Below are 21,207 nucleotides of genomic sequence, written 5' to 3'. Positions count from 1 at the left end.
TTACCATGAGGTTGAGGACTAGAGTGACCCAATCTCTCCTCATCCCCTCAGCTGTGTGTGAGGACGAGTATTTGGAATAAGGATGCCACGGTGGGATTGCTGTGGCTTGGAGTCCCACAGGGAGCTCTGGGGAGGGTGTGGGACTCCAGGCCAGTGAATACCTCCATTGATGGCTTTGGGAATGCCCTTGGCCACTAGTCCTTTTCTGTCAATTATTTTAACCTTCCAAGCAGCCTTTGATGATAGGCACTATTACCCTCATTTTACAAATAAGGAAAACACTGATCAGAGGTTTTGTCACTTCCTAGCGGGGTACCTACAGGAGGAACCTAACCTTCTTCGCTCCGTTTCTACTTGTGTAGCCTGCAGGGTAGCGAGGAAGCCTGTCTTGGAGGACTGAGGTCAGGTGGTAGGAGATAAAATAGCACCGTGCCTGTTCCACAGGAAGGACTCAAAGGTTTCTTCTCCTCCTCCTCTCCCTATTTATTAATATGCTCATCCTATTGTTAGTCTTACCCTCATCATACTGGGACTGGACAATTATTTCCCCAGTTAGAACGGAGTGTTGCTTAATGTGGTATCATTTTGAAACAGGAGCTTCAGAGATTAAAAAAACAAAAAGTGGACAGTCATTACAGCCTTGCTGCTCCACTTTCTTCCACCGGTTTTCGAGAAATCTTGCCCATTCTCCCTTGGTGTCCTTGCCCTTAATTCTTATCTGTGGACAGAGGGCAAGGGGTTATCTTTGGGCGGTGCAGAGTGAGGAAGAGGGATTTGCTCCTGGGATAGCTGGTCAGAGAGTAGACAGCTGTCTGTAATCTTCATTTTAATCACCCATCCAGCCAACCAGCCATCTCTTCACCACTTCATACCTCTTTGGAGTTTCTGCCACGTGCTGCTCAAGGGAGTCCAGCAGAAGAGCCCAGTGAGGTGGTGCCTTCCCTCCTGCGCTCACGCTGCTGAGCAAAAGAAGTGGAGAGATTTACTTGCACAGTTCCAGTTTACGTAACTATTTTTTTTAAAAAAGCAAACTTCTAAGGCTGAGGTGGAGAGACTTTGAACGAGACTGTGTTGGCTGAGGTAACTGCAGTGAGAAAAAAACACACACAGGTTTTTCCTATTGTTAAGCTGAGTTCGGGACCAGGAAAGGGGAAAGTGTAAAAAATGCTAAGAAGGTCTCTCTTTGCTCCCTTGAGAACTGTGGGCTATGTGAGATTGAAAGTTACAAATAAAGGGATGTGCCTTTCAGGTAAGGAGCCATCCGAGAAGGCTCTGGGAGGGCTTGGGCAGATGGGGACACCCTGATGTATGGAGTTTCCAGGGGCTGTAACTGTCTTCTCGGCTTTCTGCAAGGTGGCCTCATGCTGGTCACCGCCAGCTATGCAATGCCAGCCAGGTTCTATCTCACTTTGGTTTGTAACCCCTCTCTCTCTCTCTGTCTGTCTGTCTTTTTTCCCCCACAGACCCAGCAATTGTCAATGGTGTTTATTGGTCTGAATCCCTAAACAAAGTTTTTGTGGATAACTTTGACCGTGACCCGTCTCTCATATGGCAGTACTTTGGAAGTGCAAAGGGCTTTTTCCGGCAGTATCCAGGTGAGTATCCTGCATGGAGGGTTATGATTCAGACAAAGGGACACGTGATATGTTCCTTTAGGGTTCGCGGTTAAAACAGTTCCCCCTTCCTTTCGGAGAAAATGAAATGTTCTAAAAAGCAAAACAGAGGTACAGACAAAACAAAACAGAAACTGACTCATGGATACAGAGAACAAACTGATGGTTGTCGGAGGCGAGGGAGGTGGGGGCATAGGAAAAATAAGTGAAGGGGATTAAGAGGAACAGAATTCCAGTTACAAAATAAATAAGTCATGGGATGTACTGTACGGCACAGGGAATACTGTCAGTAGTGGTGTAATAACTATTTGGTGACATTTGTTTATTACTTGCCATGGTGATCATTTGTAAGGTATTCAAATGTCGAATCACTGTGTTGCACACCTGAAACTAATATAATATTGCATGTCAACTATATGCCAATTAAAAAGCTATTAAATCTATTGTCACGTGCAGGACAGGAATGGCCATGTGGCATCTGCACCCACTCGTGCACATGCACCAGGCATCTTTCTCAATACAGTCATTCATAGAGCTGCCCCAAGTGGGGAATGGTGGTGTGAGACATACCGTATTTAAACTTACTCACAAGAGTTTGCTTTTATTATTATTATTATTATTATTATTATTATTATTACTATTGTTATAATTGGGGAAAGGAAGAAGTCATCATTGGAGGAGATAAGTTCTGACTGAAAGATGTAGGAAATGGAAAATTTGAACTTGAGTTTTCCCCCTCTGGAGCCAGATGCCCTTGGAAGAAGGGGCCGATATGGCCAAAGCGCCACGGATGCTGGGAACCTATCCTTAGGGGCCACCAGCAGCACCTTCCAATGAGTACGTTTGTCAGAGTCTGGCCATCTTGCCATGAAGCAGGTGTTCATTTGGGAGCCTTCCCAGGCCTCTACTTTGCAATAGGAATTTAACTCTGGCTTGGTTTGAATTTTAATTAAAAAGGGAAGTTTTAATTTTGCTTACAAGTTGTGAAAACAGGACTCGAGGCTGCAATTGTGCCAGCAACACAGCTGTACAAATTAACAAGCTCAACCTAAAAGAAGGGAAAAAAAAACACCCTGCATAATCTTGGAGCAATTAAGTGGAGTCTTTTATGTTTTCATTAAGTAAGACTAGGCACCTGATGTCTTCCCGCTCCGAGGCACAGAGACTGCCAGCCTCCGCCCTGAGGAGCTGTTTGCCTTGCACACAGCATATGTCCCCTGAGACTTGCCTGCCAATGTCTGCTTTGCCATATTATTCACCATTTCCCAAGAGCTGTGTTCAGCAGGGCATGCATGTTGCTCCTGCAGCTCATAGGAATTTAAACAATAAGTATCTTATTAAAGATAACGCTATAATAAACAGTGGTCTGTTAAAGTTCCAGTATCACCAAGTTGCAGTCTGCTTTGAAACACTCAACAGAGAGTAAATTTCACACAGATGTCTCTGAAATGAGAGCATGGTGGGTGGCTGATCCGCTGAGGAAGCCACAAGGACATCTCATCATCTTGCCAAGTGGCATTTGGCTGAAGTGGAGCAGATAAGAAGAAACCAGAGGTCATCTGTTGTCTCCACCAGCAGGAAGTCCTCAAACTATGGTCATGAGGAAATTTGAAAATAAAGGTGTATGAATAATCTTGGGCTGCCATAGCAAAATATCACAGACTGAAAGGTTGAAACAGAGACACTTATCCTTTATAGGTATGGAGGCTGGGAAAACCAAGATCAGGGTACCAGCACACTCAGTTCTTGGTGAGAGCCCTCTTTCTGGCTTGCAGATGGCCACCTTCTCCCTGAGTCCTCCCATGGTAGAGAGAAGAGGCTCTGGTGTTTCCTACTCTTCCCATCATGGGGCCCCACCCACATAGCTTCATTTAAACCTAATTACTTTCCAAAGGCTCTACCTCTCAATACCATCACATACACAGAGGGTAGGGCTTCAACATATGAATGGGTGGGGGTGTGTGTGACTCAAACATTCAGTCTACAATAAAAGGGAATTCTAATAGAGAGTTTATATAATAAGTGAGATTGATAACATACAAGATTTTCATTAGTCAGAGCAGTTGACTCAGAAATAGTTATTTTATGACATTTGTAGCAGAATTTTGACTTTGTAAAATTTCTGCATCTTTTCTATGTTAATGTAGACATAGGTCACAGTCCCCCAAAGGAATTTCATTGCCTGATAAATGTCACAAGGTCACTCAGTGCTGAGTTCTGAACAGAGAGCACGTAACATGATTATTGGAAAAGGGATCCAGGGGCATTTTTTTGCTAGGATGTTTTTCTTTTCAGGATGCATCTTTCCATGTGTAGAGCAGTATAATACTACAAACCAGTTATCAGCATGCATGTTCTTAAGCAGAAGGGATGTTTCTGTATTCTTGCAAAAGTATATCTTGAGTTCTTGCTTTATTCTGAGCTCTGTGGGAGGCCCTGAGGATAAAATGGGGATCTGGACAGAAAAGGCCTCTGCCCTTGTGCAGGCCCCTCTTGTTGGGACATGCATTCATTAGAGATTTTGATTGAAAGGGACAGAAACCCAATTACGACTAGCTCCAACAAGGGGCACATTTATTGGCTCATGTAACTCAAAACCCAAGGGTTGTGCAGTTTTGAGGCGCAGCCGGATTCCAGAAGTCAGCAATGCCATTTGGATTTTGACTATTTGCTTTCATTCTTCACCTCTACCTTCCTCTGTTCTGATCTTCTTTCCCTGGCAGATGATATTCTCTCAATGGGGAACATGGTTGAGGGCTTGCAGGGTCATTCTTCAGTTATGGTCCCAGGAAGAGACAGCATCTATCTCAATAGCTTGGATGAAAGTCCAAGGATTAGCGTGGTCTGGGTCATGCGCCCACAGGGAAGCCAGGGACACTGGACAGTGGGTAGGGCCAGTCAAGTGAAACCATGGGGATTGGTGAGGATACTGTAGCCTTGCCTGGAGTGGGCACAGTGACCACCATGGGGAGAGAGATGAACAGGTTGTCGTGGTACAGTGTGTTTCATGCTAAGGTAGGGGAAATTGAAAGCTCTGGGGAATCACAGAAAAGGAGCACCAATCCCATCTCTGTAGGTGGAAGGAAATTCTTTCTGGGAGGAGAATTTCAGTCAGCATTAGCCTAGCAGCATACCTGTGATGATGTTGTCCACTTCTGCATGACTTCACATAGGTCTCCACAAGTTCCCCTTATGTGTATGGGCAGGTGGCAACAGTTCTGTCCTGCTGTCTGAAAGAACTGTCTGTGACGACCCAGATGCTCTGTATCTAGTGTCTAATGTGGTAGCCACTGACCACAGGTGGCTGCTGAGAACTTGAAATGTGCCTAGTGAGACTGAGGAACTAAGATTTGAATTTTATACTTTTAATTAAGTGTAAAATGAAATAGTCGAATGGGACTAGTAGCTACTGTGTTGAACAGTATAACTCTGTAGACAAAGACTTGTATAATCTGATGCCCAGTTTTCAAGGTACTACTGGCATTGCCTTTTAGTGTCTACATTACAGATGGGTCTCACTGAACTTCAGATAAGCTCTTCTAAACAACAACAACAAAATTGCTGTTAAAGGGCCTCTGGGCTCTGCAGGATTGTTTACTCAGGGCTCCTGAAGCTCTGTTTACTTCAGTTTCATCCCTGAGAACCAGTTGGGAGTGCTGTGAATGTAACACTCATGCTGATGATAGTGATGGTGGCCCCTGTTTGTTGAGCTCTCTGCTGGCTGCTCATACACGCATTGCTTGCTTTAACCCTCACACGATCCTCTGAGCTGGAGCTCCTGCAATGCCCACTGTAAAACAGAGGCCTAGAGATGAACTGACTAATCCAGGACATACCAACAGGGTCAAAGGGAGTTGGCAATGGTGTTAATGCTTCAACCACCTCTTTTTTTGTTTGCTCTCATGGTGGTTGCTACCCTATAAAATATAAACTCTGGCCTACAGTCCTGAGGCATCAGGCTTTCAATCCCTGTCTCCTTTACTGGGATACCTGCCCCAGGAGGACAGAGCCATTTGTTTCATCCATCACTTGTCACCAGCACCAAGAATATCACCTTGTAGGTATTCAGCATGTATTTGTTAAATGGATATATCACTCAGTGGATCAAAGTCCAGCACATCTACCATCCCCCATCACGCTGGTATTAGCAGCCTTCCTTCCCCAGGAACAATAGAGCTACTCCCTCTCTGGGAAGCTGGTCACTGGCTTCTGTCTAAGAAACTGAGTGACCGAGGAGGGAATGGGCATAAATACAGTGTAGAGCCATGACCCCCTTCTGCCTCACCCCCCACCCCCCATTGCTCCCTCTTCTCTAAGTCCTCCTAAGCCTCTGTCCTTTCTATCCCAATATGCACCAAGTCTGAGACACTGGGTGCCCCCTTCTGTTGGTAGTTTACCTCATGATGCCTCATGACCACCATGTTATGGTTAAAAGGGTGCTCCAAGCTCATCACCTCCCAGGAGGTAGAGTCGTACCTGCACAGTGAGTCTCTCTGAGAGCCTTGTCAGTTTATGCTTTTACAATCCTGTGTGTGTCCCAGTTTCTACCTGGGTGGGGCCTCCAGTGCTGATCCATCCTTCGTGTTCTGGCCAATTCTTCCCTTTATCCACAATGATATGGCTACCTGACAGTCATTTGTAGCTGTCCTTAAATATAGATATATATAGGGAGAAAATTATCTGTCATAGACAGATCAGTAGCTAATCAAACACAGACAACAATTAAATGTATGCATGATGATAAGAAGTCCAGTTCCTTCCCCAGTATCAGACTCTCCTCATCTCAGAGCCTCATCTCAGGAGCTTGTTCCAGTAGGAGGCTCGATGATCACAAAGGGAACTGATTTTCTGGTCTTTGTCATGATTTCTGGGCCACACAAAGGTGAAAGCTGGTTCACAGTACAGCTGCGAGGAGGGGGACAGATGGCTAACTAAGGAGCTCTCTACAAGTTTGGATAACTGAAGAGCTCTCTGAAAGCTGTTGGCTAGTAACACATCAAGAGTATGTTCCCTGCACAGCGTTACTTTGTGTTTATTCTCTCGCCCGTCTTCCTCACCAAGGGTTAGCAGTAGGTGAAGTGTGGTTGATATTGGAGGATTGTCTTAGAAGACATTCCAAATTCGATTACAACTCAGTCATGTTAAGCTACCATTTCATTGTAGACCAGCTATCTTAGATCTAAAGTTACATTGAGAGGTATTTATTTAAACTTAAGATTTGGGGTTGAGTAAAAAATATCAAGGAAGGAATTGGGCAGAACTTACCCAGTAAGGGATAAACCAACATCTGCTACCTCTTGTTTTTCCTTCCTTTCTTGCCTCATCTTTCTGGGCTTTTATTCTCAAATAGAGAAGAGAAATCCCAGGTTGCAATGTGATAGTGTTTGTCAGGTGGTGGGTTGTGGAGATGACTTGGATGTCATTAGCGGCTCCAGGGAAATTTTGGGGAAAGGGCTTGGCACTAAGGAGAGAAGAAAAACAATGGGCAAAGATACCCTTTGTTGAGGTAAAGGGCAGAAATAAATCGAGAGGCCAAAAAGATATTTGGACTGTGCTCTTTGTTGTAGTTCTTAGTGCTGTTGGACTGTCTTAAGCCTTTCTGTCACATGAAATTATATTGGCAGCATGTGGCTCGGCTTTCAGACGAGGCTGGATGAAGCCCTGCTCTCTTGGCCCTGCTATTCGTTAGCATGTGCTGAAGTAGAACATGAAGTCATATGTTGTTTTAGATGAAATTAATTTCACTCTAATATTAGTTTTAATGACTCCCAGGGACCAACTATGGGGTATATGAATGTTGTACAATATTTTAAATTCAGTCAGATTTGAGCATTGGAGTCTGCAGTAGAGATTTTGACATTCTTTTGAGTCTCACCTCAGGGATGTGCTGAATGTTCTGGAGACTGTCCTCAGAAAGCTGAGGAAGGCAGCTTGGCAATCACTGGTGCTGCTAATGAAGTTGCGAGGCCCAGGGAGAAGCAGCTAAGTCTGCTGAACTGCATCCTTCCTCCTGTCTGGAGATTCATGCCCCATCCAGCCTGGGTGGGTCCCCAAAGGCATGTGGCACTTCCAAAAGTTATGTGGCTCATGGGGGTAGTTCTTGATTAACAGACAATTCCTTGCATCACAAAATTCCCTGCATGTCAAATGAGCCAACTATTATTATCTCCGGGATTTGAAGTTACTTGAATATTTTCAAAATATCTACCTGTGCAAAAACTTATATACTAAAAAGTTGATATGTCCTTGGGGAGATGGTACCATCTGGAATAGAGTTTCTTGAAGTTTATCTCCTAAAACATTTTGTTGTGAGACTGTTTGGGGGAGAAGGGGCTCAGTGGTCAAATTAGTTTGGTGAATGCTGCCCCTGCTGTTCCAGTCCCAGAGATTCAGGATGTGCGGAAGCAGGTTAAAAGCCCTCAGATGTCCCTCTGTGGCATGGAAACCAGGTTTATTTTTATTCACTTAACTCATGCTAACATCCTGGAGAACTTTCCATGGGACACCATATGAAAATGCCTGGACATCAAGTTCTCATCCTAACTAGAAATCTCAGGGAAAGCTATTGAACTCTGAGAGCCTTGGATTCCCTGCTGTGAAATGGTTTTGATCCAAAGGTCAGTTTTGAGCAAGTTGACCCCCCAGAGCCCATCCAGTCTGGACTTGGAGATCAGGTTGACTTTTGTTGTTATACCCAGGGCAGTGGTGCCTAGGACTGCCTGCATCCTCACTCAGTGTGCACTGATGTCCTGACTCGGAGAGCCTGGGCCTCAGGTTCTTCCTGCTACCAGGCTCTTTACTCTGCATAAACGTCTGTGCACTGGGCACGGCCACACCAGTGTTCCTTCAGGTCCTTGAACTTGACGTGCTCTTCTCAGCCTCAGGACCTTTGCAAACATTGCTCTCTCTACCTGGGGTATTCTCTTCACCCTGTGGCCACTCCTTACTTAGGTTTTATGAGTCTTACCCATTAGTGGGTTTAATAGTGTCTCTACCACAAATGCATGCCCACAATAGTGTCTCTACCACAAATGCATGCCCACTTGGAGCCCCAGGACAAGGTGACTGGTGTCCTTATAAGAGGAGAAGACACAGGGACACAGGGGGAGTCAGCCATGGGAAAATGAGAAAGAGATGCAGCTCTAAGTCAGGGAATACCAAGGACCACTGAGGCCACCAGAAGTAAGGGGCAAGGAAGAACTCTTCCCTAGAGCCTTCAGAGGAAGCACGGCCCTCGATGTTGCGTATCTGTCTTCCATCTCTGCAAGAGCACACACTTCTGTCAAGCCGCCCAGTTGGTAGGCCTTTGTTACAACAGCCCTAATGTGCCAACCTTCTGTTCTCAGCTTGTAGAGTCTTCTTCATCTTCAGGATTAGAGCCAACCTTTATACACTGACATATCCTCAGGTATAGAGCCACCATTATTCACTAACACAGCCTCAGGTTCTTCTTCCTATTAGAGCTACCTTTATATACTGGCATAGCCTCAGGTACTGTCCTTCCTGACATCTCTGGTTCTTGTGATTTCACACCTAGTGTCTGCTTTTCTGCCAGATGTGAGGCTTCCCGAGGGCAGGAGGGGCTGGGCCCATCTTTCTTAGTCACTGCTGTCTGCCCTTCACTCGTCAAAGTGACTGGGAGGAGTGACAATCCCACCTGCAGAGAAATGATCTCAGTCCAAAGGAGAGCATGCAGTGGCATCAATTCCCATCCCCCAGGCCCAGGCCTAAATGCTGGGCAGGAGGAGAGAACTGACCATGTTTTCATTCTGGTAGAGCACAGTGATGGGGAGGGTGGATGGCAGACATGCTCACCATCGAAGAACACTACACACAATTCAACTCCAGAAACACCCACTGACCGCCTACCATGAGTCAACACACTGAAAGATAAATTCTCTTTATATTGGACTCAGACCAATGCTGTGTGGAACATTACCTAGCCTCACCAAGGATGTAATTGCCTATGTGTCAAGACTGTATGAATCTAGCTGCACTTGGCTCTGTACAAAGCAGTGTGTCAGATGTTTTTAAAACAAATTGCATTCTTGTCCTTTAGTGTACAATAGCATGTCAGCTTCATTTTATCTTCATTACCTAATGGCCTTCCATTGGCAATGGCTTCTCATACTTTTTTCTGATTTCGTTCAGGGAACTCATTAAATTTGGCACATTTGCAGATGGGAAATGTAGGTACAAGGAAGACAGAACAAAATGACTCATTGGATTACAAACTGCCTTCTCAGAGTTATCTGTGTAATCACTTGGGGGCGTTATCTTAAGCACATGCCTATGAGCCCAGTGTGGTCCGGAAGGCTGGCCATTATTAATTGGAAAGGAGACTCTCAATGCTACAATCCGAGTCACAATTTTCTCATAGAAAATAATTTTTCTAGTGTTCTTAACTCCAAAGTCTGTGTTTCAAATCCTCCATCTCTGAGCACCACTGAGAGTTGAAAACAATGATTTTCTATCTTATTTTTAGGCAGCAAAAACTTTTTTTAAAAGTTTTATTCTTAAAAACTAAGTTGTAAACAGAGAATGTCAACTGTCTGCAAGCCATGAAGTGAAAGGTGTTGGATCCCATTTTACACCTGAGAAAAGCTCTCCAGGCCTCCAAGCTTGAAATTCACACTTCATTGTACAGCACAATTAGGGCCATTTTATTTTATTTTAAGGCCAGGCCAAAATTCCTGATTTTAAAAACAGGAGTCAGGAAAGAACGGACCTGTGTATATTCTGAGATAGAAACATATCAAATGCTTGCTACCTCCCTATACTATAGACATAACTTACCCAGGTCCAGGGATGCGCCCACCTCTGCTCAGAGACCTGTGAATGATTCCCCAGGTCCAGCAATTTGAGGGACAGTGAGAAACGACCTTGGCTAACTTTATCATTAGCCATGAAGGGGCTGCAGCCCCGTCCTTCCTCGATGGACAGCGCTTTACTCAAGGCATCGCCAACCTCCAGCGGGCCTTGGTGCGAGTGCACTCAGGCTGTTTGCTGTCCTGTGGCAGCCCTGCAGCACCCTCCCAGAGTGGGCGACGGAGCACGTGATGAGCTCCAGGGTTGGTCTTCGCATGTGATTTTTCACCCTGTCCACTCAGTCAGCAAAGCAGAGCGGCCTTGAAGTGCTATGAATAAATATTTGAAGTTTCTGGGTTTCTTATAACTCCATTTTTCTTCTAGGGATTAAATGGGAACCAGATGAGAATGGAGTCATTGCCTTTGACTGCAGGAACCGAAAATGGTAGGAAATGGTCAAACCTCTCAGTTAGTTTTTCAAAGGAAAACTTGCAGAGAGGGTCAAGATTCAGTTTTCCTGTCTGTTCCCCTGACCTAGGTACATCCAGGCAGCGACTTCTCCGAAGGACGTGGTCATCTTAGTTGACGTCAGCGGCAGCATGAAGGGTCTCCGCCTGACCATCGCCAAGCAGACAGTCTCATCTATTCTGGACACGCTGGGGGATGATGACTTCTTCAACATCATTGCTGTGAGTGCGGCTGCTTTGTGCTTTCTGTGCACTTCGGGTCCCTTTGATGTTTTAGTAGCAACGGTTCACAGCCTTATTGCTTTTGTGTGGAGAGTGTTAGATGCCCAGGATGAGGACCGGTTAGTCCCCTGTGAGCTCAGTGAGTGGTGAGGTTGGAGGGGCTCAGGGAGACTGGGATGCTGGTGAGCAGTTTCTCTCCTAACCATGCAGACAGCTTCTGCCATCTGGAAGGGCAGCACCAGGTTTGGTTTTCCTGGGTTGCCAGCCTCTGCAGAATTAGACCTGGCAAGCTTTTCCTTAAACTGCTAGATTTTCTCCTGTGGAAATTTACTTTAAGCTGGATTCGTCTGATGACAGCAATAGTGATAACAATCGTGATGATAAAATGAGGAAAAAGTGAAGAGCCGTCGTAGACTCACTCACAGAACACTTTATCTCATCTTCAGAAACCAAAGTGGCATGTATTAAGTGCATACTATGTGCCATTTACTCTACTCTTCATATTTGCATTCTCTTTGTTGCTCACAGCAACTCTAGGTGGTCCGGGTGGTTTGGGCATTTTCTCAGACAAAGCTGCTTGGATTGAGAGCGTGTCAGTAAATGGGCTGAGGGTACAGTGCTGGGAAGTGGGAGATGCAGGAGCCAAGCCTGGCAGGGCCATCCCCTCTGGCAAGAACCAATTCAGCTGCACATCTCCATCTCCAGGTGCTTCCTCTCCTCCCCAGTTTTCTGGTGTGATTCTCGTTAGCTCCCTTATGTCCCTGTCACTCTTTTCCCAAAGAGGATAGCCACAGGGAGCCTGGTCCTTCTTCCGGAGAGCTTAACCAGGTGCTCCTGTGTGGGGCCACCTGGGCTGTGCCTCATCACTTCTATCTGGGAAATGGAGGGCAGGCAGGGAGGCAGCATGGTGAGGGGGACAGAGCTTGGGCTTTGGAGTTGGCACTTAGTTTTGAATCGGTTCTGCCACATACATTTGTGCATCTGGGGGCAAACTGCCCGCCAGCTGTGAAGCTGATATAATCACATGGCCCACAGGGTGCTCCTGGATTCCTTGGGCCAGTGCACAGGAGGCCACGGTCAGTGGAAGGGTGCTATTTGAAGAGTAGTGTATCATGCTGTGAGAATGCTGTTGCTGTTGTCTGCTGGGCGCCCCTGAGCCCCTGAGCAGATGTGTCATCAAGGGGCCCTACTTCTGGCAGCCTCCTGCGTAACACCCACTTTGATTTGCTAGGCAGAGGGCATGGTGTTTAAGTGGCCTTGGGCTTGTGAAGATGATTGCTTGACTGAGTGTGCTTGTGATGGGACTCTGAGCAAAAGACACAACCACAGGGCCTCATGATTTAGAGTTCAGATTTTACAAAGCCCCGAAGAAGAAAGGGAAAAGAAAGAGAATCATAGATTCCATGAAAGTAGGGGTTAGTCTTGTTCATTCATTAAACTGTCATTGGTGCCTAGAATAGTGCCTGGCAAATAGCAGGAGTTTAAATATTTATGGAATGAATAATACCAGCAGCTGCATTCCACAGAGTGCCCACTGTGTGCAAGCCCCTGCTAAGTGTCCTATGTGGGCTACCTCATTGGATCCTCTCCCAGCTCTGTGCTAGGTGGCATGGAGACAAAGGCACCAAGAGATAGAAATGACTGGCTTAAGATCACGTAGCCAGAGAAAGGGGCACAGTGAGGACTCAGAAACAGTCTGGCTTTACCGCCCACCTCCTGAGCAGAAGAGAAGAGGATGGAGTTGAGGGTTCAGCCACCTTCCTGTGAAACTCCATGGCCAGGGGCAGGGTTTTTCCCCAGGAGACTTTCAGATAGTAGTTGTCTAGCTACCAGTCATTGAGAATATGCAAATGAAGCCTGATCCCCACACATCCTGAAGCATTTACAGATAAGAAGCAGCTAATTTGGGACTATCTTTCTTATTAATCTTTAATTACTCATTACAGAAGTATCAGAAATTTGCATAATAAGAAGAGCTAACTAATTACATCCTGAATTCTTATCAGTCAGAATTTATTGTTCTGTTAACAAAACCAATCGATTGAAATAATCTCTGTAAATTCATTAAGATATACACACAGTGTCAACTCAATAATGAAGAGAGGGTGATTAAGATAATTAAAAGTAGACATGCCAGTTATTATAGAACACTTAAGAAAAAAAATTATTTTTTACCCCAAATTGTCCCTTTATGTAAAGAAATCTATTAGAAATCCCATTAACCCTCTCTACACATCTCTTTGTTTTCAACGTAAATGATCAGCATTAGGACTATATACATAATTATTTCAGTAACTAGAAAGATACTCTGAACATTTTTACATGAAGTCTCTACAGTAAAATTGTGAACTCTGCTTCCCTAAAAGATAAAGGAATGTACCAAATATGTTCGTGGATTTATATCAAAAGCCTGAGATCACAAAATGAATCACAACTTAACAATAACCTTACTTAAAAATAACCATATTGATTTATTTTAATATAGACAACATGTGTAAATTTTTTAAACAATTCAGAAACTTTCCCATTCCCTTTTCATTTGGCACATATTCTTTCAAATTTTTCTGCATACATGAACATACATACATAACTTTTCTACAAAAATAAAATCACATTTTACAGAATATTCAGCAACTTGCCTTTATAACTCATATTGTAATTACGTGTATTTGCAAAGCAGGGCATTCTATCACCTGTAGTTGACATTAACTTTTTAATCCATCCCCTTTGCTGGGTGTGTGCTGTTACTGATCTCTGTTCTACAGTGAATGGACTCCTGCATGTGTTTTTGCAGGGTTGGTTGTGCTTCTGTTAAGTAAAATCTAGATGTGAAATGCCTATTCCAAAGGACATGCCCAAAGCTAGGTATTACTGGAATACACTAAGTAGGGTGTAATGTTTAGAAACTGTATTAGTTAGCTCCAGCTTCCGTAACAAAATATGACTGAGTGGCTTAAACAACAGAAATTTATTTACTCACAGTTCGAAAGGCTAGGAAGTCCAAGATCAAGGTCCGGCAGGGTGTGGTTTCTGGTGAGGATTACCTTTCTGGTTTGTGGACAGCCACCTTCTCTCTGTGTACTCACATGGCTTTTTCTCTGTATGTGCTCAGGGAGGAAGGGGGGTGTGCCGGTGTTCTTTTCCCAACCTTACAAAGGGTTCAGCATTCTGGAGAAAGGGCTGCGCGTAGATGATTAAGAAGGAGTCCGTGGACGAAAGATATTTTTGAAAGGCATTGGGGGTCAGAGGAGCTTCCAGCTGAAGGAGCTAGAAGGCTCTCACCTTGACCAAGGAACCTGCTTTTATTAGTACAATTTGTCCCAAGGCAAGGTGGAAATATACACTTCAAAGGGTACAGTATCAAAGGGTATACAGAAACATTGTCAGTTTGGGGACTAGCCTACAGCTGTTCAGGTGTTTGGCCAACAGGAGGCAATAAAATGCCCTGAGCTGTCTGGCAGTTAACAATCATCCTATTCAGGTTTGGGGGAAATGCTTTGTAGCCGTTTCTAACAGGTAAACTACATGTGACTCAACCCTGTTGAGCTCCCCAAGTTTCACCAACCTATTGGTAAAACTCCTGCAATTATTAACATGCTGGAATTGGTTCTCAGCAGCGGTGGAAAGGGAGAGAGAGAGAGAGCTCTCATGTCTTTTCTTATAAGGGCATGATTCCTTCATGAGGGACCACCCCCATGACCTCAACTAACTGTTACTTCCCAAAGGCCCCATCTCCAAAAGCCATCGCATCAGGGTTAGGGCTTCAACATAGGAATTTAAGCGGGGACACAAACATTCAGTTGGTAACACCAACATTTCGAGGGTTTTTAATATTTGATTGGTACTAATTGGAAAATCTTTATTTTCATTCTCTTGAATTGTTTCTCCCAACCATAAGTGTATTTTACCAATTTGGCCTTGCCGAATTGTGGTGGTGGTTTGTTTTGTTGGGTTGTGTTTTTTCAATCACCTTCTCCTGTTTCCATCATAGCAAGATTTCTGCGGTAATATGGTGCAAGCTTTTCTTCCCTATGTCTAAAACAGTCACTTACCTCTGTCTAGAGGGGACCCCCACTGTGGGCTCTTGTATGTGCAAGGGGGTGAATGTTTGAAACTCCATTGAGAATTCGAGAACACCCTGACAATCTGTCTGAGTCCCTTGTTCTGTGGGCTGGATTTCATTTATGGGAGAGGACATCATTTCACCCTTCATTGCACTGAGGAGGAATGTCAGTGTTTTAGAGAGAAAGTACAGAAAACAGTCTTTATGTTCTGCATTGTGGGCATCTGTACAAACCTAACTCATCCTCACGCTTTGATTTTCAGCGCCATTGTGGAGACAGGAGGAGTGAGGTTGAAAGGGTAGAAATGGCTTTCCTTGGCCATTCCGGGCATCTTTGCATGTTTGCATTAAATTCATTGCTAAGTGCATCTTCTGTATTATATGGAAAAGCTTTCAATCCAGGTCTTGCCAGAGAATACACATGAAAAGATGATGTTAAAAATGGTTTTAGCTTTCATGGCCAGGGTATTACAGAATCTACCTAAGACTGACGAACTAAATGATTGAATTATAAAAGGACAGTTGAAATGTGAGAGGGATTTTGTGCATTCCAAGCTAAAATGTAAGGTCCAGCCACTGGTGCATGAAGAGATGTTTCCGACAAGAGAAAAGGCATCTTTTACTGATTCACTTTGAAGTTGAACTCCAAGCCATGCATTAAATGAACAATATTATCATAGAAATGAGGGTGATAATTCTGTTTTGTCCAATGCTAAAATTTGAAAAATGATTTTATAGGATTCTAAAGCCATGCATTAAATGAATACAGCATTAACCGGCTGATATTGTTAAATCAGCTTAAATGCCTCTTACAGCCCATGTTTATGAGAAAAGCATCGTTTGTTAGTTCACCCCAGAACTTTCTGTGCCCTGGTTTTAATTTGCAGAATTTTCTTTCAAACCATCTCTCCAGTGCTTTGCCTGCTGTGGATTTGCTTTTTAAAGTAATCGATTCCGTATTAAAAGTATGAGGATGGTATTTTCTTTCAGTGCTCATTTGTTCTATCCTACTAATTATGTCCAGGCGTGTTTCAAATTATACAAGAAGCTTTTGTAATGCAAAAGCTCCCTGGGATTCCTTGTGTTGGTGAAAATACTGTGGGTTCATCTGCTTCTTTACATAAGCCCTACACATTTCCATTCTGAAGGCTATTTAATCAAAAGTGCACCAATAAAACCATAAAAATATTTAATGGCATTCCAGCAATTCCACATCAGTTTTCTTGTGTCATATGAGCATGCCAGCATTTTAATTCTGTGGGGTTTTTGTGGAATTTTTGATTCTCCAAAACATCCCCATATACTTTCTTTACTTCTTGTTTACTTATCTGTTTTGTTTTTTTAAGGTAGAGATTCTCCTCTCTTTTTCTTTTCTTGTCTCAATGTCAACTCTTTTTTCATAGGCTTTGTTCTTCTTTTCTGTCAGTAAACTTCTCTACAACTTTGCCTCTTGTTTCTTTGTTCTGATTATTTATTCATTCTACAAATACTGTTGAGTGCTAACAGTTAAATAGTGGGCATTGATGTTTTGTGGGAGCCACCAGGGGGCAGGTGCTCACAGTAGCCTGGTCAGTGCAGTCTTGAGAGGGGCAGCAAGGGAGGCCAGGAGGGCAGAGCTGGGGCACGCAACCAACTGTGGACTCAGTGATGGCTTCTTGGCCGAAGTGATGACTAAGTGAACAGGAGTTAGACATTAGCCAGGCATATGCAATGAGGCAGGGCAGGAGGAAGGAGCACTGAGGAGGAAAGCTCTGTCTGCAGGTTATAGAAACTCCTCTTCCATCCCAGGAGGTGCAGGCTTGGTCGGGGTGACTGTAGGAGGTGGAGTAGATGGGTGGGAGCAATGATGGAAAGAAGGGGCCTAGAGTGAGAGGGTCAGCCCAGATCCAGCAAGTGTCATCAGCCACAGCGCGGAACTGGGATGTCATCTGGAGACAATGGACACGGAAGTGGTCTCAGCTGCATAGGAAGGTATTGAAAGTGTCCCTTAAAGTCTCCACCTTCCCAGGTCTTCACTCATTCTCCTTTTTAGGCAACGGATGACCTGTTAGGCCTGAAAGCTCCATTGCTTTCATTGATCAAGTCCAGCTTCTAAAATGAAACAGGGTTCACCATCCTCAGTATCATCCAGAACCCAGTCAGCTGTCCTCCACTCTCTGTCCTCTGAGCTGTGACCCACACAAATCAGCATGGGACATGATACCACACCGGTGCTGGAGCTGCGTGAATCTTGGTGGGCGAGTCCAGTTCATTGGTTCTTTGTCTCCAAAACGTTCTGGCCATTCATTTAATGCAACTTAAAACTTGCCCTTCCTATTTGAGATCATCATTAAAATTCCCATTGAGGAGTTGGCTGTATCTTTAAAACAGGAGATGTTGGGAATGCTTACAGAGATTGGGCAGCAGAAAGGTAAAGGATGGTGATGTGTCAGAGCGTAGAGTGTGGTGGTTGCACAGAGGAGAGGGAGGCACAGTTGTTGCGAGAAGAGACTGGTGGGATGTAGTCCAAGACTGAAGGAGATTGGGGATTTGCCTCAAGCCTGCTTTTGTTTTTGGATGGATCACTGCAGCATCACAGATAAGCACATTTTATTTTGAAAAGGAAGGCAGACATTATCTTCAGATGTAATGAGCATATTCTTTTACTGATGAAAGCAGGAAATAAAGTGGTTCGTGATCATTCCACAGTGATGATCATGGGGAAATTTAGCCAGTATTTTATGTCCCTGGCACATAGCAGGTGTTTAGTTAACATTCGTTGAGCAAACGCAGGAACAAATGGTTGGTTCCTAGCAAATGCCTTCCTGGAAGGGGACTGGGCAATGAGCTGGTTGCAGTGTATTGGCTCCCAGTCTGTCAGAGACCCGAGTCACCGAGAGGGTTCAGAGGGTGTCACAGAGAGGGATAGTGTGTGGCCACACACCTGGTGATTTCTGTCTCGGGTATTTAGACAGTCACATGTGCCTACTGGTGAAGCACTTCTCTCCAATAGTGGAGTCTGTGCTCTCCAGAGGAGGTCAGGCATGTGAGATGTTCCCCAGAATGGGTCACTGCCATCACCCCCCACATCGCTTTCTGCTTAGCAAGTGCCAGCAGGGGGTGGAGGGTACACGATGATGGTCTTTGTGTCCATGGAACATACATCACACTCAGAACTGTAGTTTCTGTCTTTCTGTGCATGTGTGCCAGACGCTTTCTTTCTGTTTCTTATATGCCAGCTTCTATGTTGAGTCTTTACTGAGTCATCTCATTTCATCTTCACCGCGAGATCATGGGGAGGTTCAGTTCAATCCCCAATTTCTCCAACACAAACATGAAGGCTCTCAGTTAGTGTGTGGCAGAGCCAGGATTTGAACCCAACCTGTCTGCCTCAGTTGCATTAGTTCCTATTGCCCTAGCCTTTGTGAATCAGAGGAGGGGATCCAATCAGACAAGAGGAGGGGATCCAATCAGACAAGAGGAGGGGATCCAACCAGACAAGAGGAGGGGATCCAATCAGACAAGAGGAGGGGATCCAACCAGACAAGAGGAGGGGATCCAATCAGACGAGAGGAGGGGATCCAATCAGATGAGAGGAGGGGATCCAATCAGACAAGAGGAGGGGATCCAACCAGACAAGAGGAGGGGATCCAACCAGATGAGAGGAGGGGATCCAACCAGATGAGAGGAGGGGATCCAACCAGATGAGAGGAGGGGATCCAACCAGATGAGAGGAGGGGATCCAACCAGATGAGAGGAGGGGATCCAACCAGATGAGAGGAGGGGATCCAACCAGACAAAAGGAGGGGATCCAACCAGATGAGAGGAGGGGATCCAACCAGATGAGAGGAAGGGATCCAACCAGATGAGAGAAGGGGAGAAGGAAACCAACAGTGCCTGAGGCCCTGTGTCTATATGGCTGTTTCTGAGCTCTTTAAGGGGGAGAAAGTGCTTTGTCCATCTCTTCATGGTGTGGTTGGTGGGCTGGCTGGACCATCTCCAGTGCTGCTTGGTCCCCCTCCTGTTCTGCTAAGAGACTCTACCCATGTTCCAGAAATTTGAGGAACAACTTACAGCTTTGTGGGGAAGGGGACTGTTCGAGTTTCTCTTTAGTTTCAATCCTGGCAGTGGAAAGGCAAAAAAGCAAATGACAGAAGCAGACTCTGTATTGCCAGTTACAATATGCACTGCATCGTTACTTCCTTAGACTACTGCTCTCTGGCTGTTTAAGTAAGGATGCAGGAGAACCATTCATAGAGCTGAGGTGCCCAGTTCTGCAATAGTGAATTAATATGGCCATCCCACATCACTGTTTCAGAGAGTAGAAATATAGGGAACATCCATACAAATGCAGAAGTGAAAGAGAGCAGCTAGGCACTTGGAAGCAGCTCCACAGGCAGGACACCCTTGGTGTCCCTGGAGGAGCTCTGGGGTAGGAGGAGCTCTGGGGTAGCGTGGTGAGCTTGCACAGCCAGCCGACCCCCTGGTGCAGCTGCCTGGGGTGCACCGTTTCTACACACGGCTGAGCCAGCTCCCTTTGGTGCTACAGACCAGATTGCTCAACGTAGCTTTATCCTGATGCAGTCAAGGGAAATTAGTCAACTGCAAGCTTGGATGATGCCACTAACAAGCTGGCGGGGGTTCAGAAGAGCAGATTCCTCCACTGTGGCCCTGCTCACACAGCGATGGAGAGCATGGTTTTGATTACTGCACATGTTCCTCCCTGATGAGGGCGAGAACTTCTTGGTCTTCTTTACTTTTAAGTCCTCTCCGCAGCCCCCCACAGACACAGGCCTTTGCATTAGCAAAGCAGTTTCAGGTCTGTTGCCTCATTGGATCCTCACAGGGGCCCCTGGAGGATAAACAGAAGATGAATTAGCACCTTCTTACGCATAAGAATCCGGGATCAGAGAGGTTTAGTGAGTTTCCCAAGACCACACAGTGAGTACACAGCAGAGGTGGGAACTCGATGTGTGTCCTGACTCCCGGTTCAGAGTGTATACCACAAGAATCAACTGTGAGAGTGTGTATTAGGCAGAACACAGATGAAGTGTTTAAATTTATCTGGGAAATCATTTTGGAAAGTTTTTGGCTGCATGAAGACTGCTGCAGCATCTAGGTACCTCCTATTCTCAGGGGAGAGCCTGAGGGCCAGCAGTGGCAGTGGCTCAGCAGTGTCCTTAGGGACCCACACTGGCTCCCTCTTCCCACTCTGTCTCCCTTGAACTTCGCTCTCCACTTTTCATCTTGTCTCCTCATGGTTACAAAATGACTTGCAACTGCATAAGAGCATCCCAAGTGAGAAAGAAGGCATGGATATAGATGAGTTTTCCTTTCCTAAGGAGAAAATAATTCATTGAAACTGCCCAGAAAACTACCCCTTCAAGTTTCATTGGCTGAACATGAGTCACGTGACCTACCCTCATGGCAAGACAGGCTATGAAGGCGTGCATCCAGCAGAGGGGACCGGATAACTGTGATTGGTTCAGACTGTTATGCGTTAGGCTTTAGGAATAGACATATTGTCATCCTGAACCAAATCAGTCAACAGCAGAGGTAGAGGCAGAGGGGAGGGCTGTTTTATTTTCTTCAGTCCAATATGAACTGAAAACTTTGGGGAAGCTCTTCTTCAGGTTGGACTGTGCCCTCTCTTTATGGATCCTGAGATGATGTTCTGTTTGGTCATGAAAAGTTACACTCCCATTTGTCAGTGGCGCATTTCAGGACTGCATGAATGTATTTTTCTCTCCATACTTCATCAGAAGAGATCTAAGCTCTAAGACAGTGGTGGGCAAACTTTTTTACTCGAGGGCCACAATGGGTTCTTAAACTGGACCGGAGGGCCGGAACAAAAGCATGGATGGAGTGTTTGTGTGAACTAATATAAATTCAAAGTAAAGGAGCGGAGGGGAGAGCAAGAGAACCCTCCACTCTTTCGGCTCCGCGGGCCGGATAGAACAGCCGAACGGGCCAGATCCGGCCCGCGGGCCGTAGTTTGCCCACGGCTGCTCTAAGACCATGGAGCTATACTTTTTCAAATGCTTTTGTATGTCTA

The 21,207-nt window shown here is 45.2% G+C and overlaps 1 protein-coding gene across 4 annotated transcripts in view; it reads left to right on the top strand.

The window, feature by feature from the left end:
• Positions 1 to 21,207, top strand: part of CACNA2D3 (calcium voltage-gated channel auxiliary subunit alpha2delta 3) — an 860,181-nt gene that overhangs the window by 369,233 nt on the left and 469,741 nt on the right. For all 4 annotated transcript variants that reach the window (XR_013960934.1, XM_080675067.1, XM_080675065.1 and 1 more), the window contains exons 6-8: positions 1,464 to 1,595; positions 10,806 to 10,866; positions 10,960 to 11,110. Coding sequence is in view for 3 of the 4 variants with exons in the window: in XM_080675067.1 (XP_080531193.1) it covers positions 1,464 to 1,595; positions 10,806 to 10,866; positions 10,960 to 11,110 (344 nt within the window). In the remaining variant the exon portion in view is untranslated. The remainder of the gene's footprint in view (positions 1 to 1,463; positions 1,596 to 10,805; positions 10,867 to 10,959; positions 11,111 to 21,207) is intronic.

Source organism: Plecotus auritus (genome assembly GCF_963455305.1).
Source record: "Plecotus auritus genome assembly, chromosome: 6".
Taxonomy (NCBI): domain Eukaryota; kingdom Metazoa; phylum Chordata; class Mammalia; order Chiroptera; family Vespertilionidae; genus Plecotus; species Plecotus auritus.
Note: the sequence above shows the minus strand (reverse complement) of the source record. Positions and strands in the feature narration are given on the sequence as shown.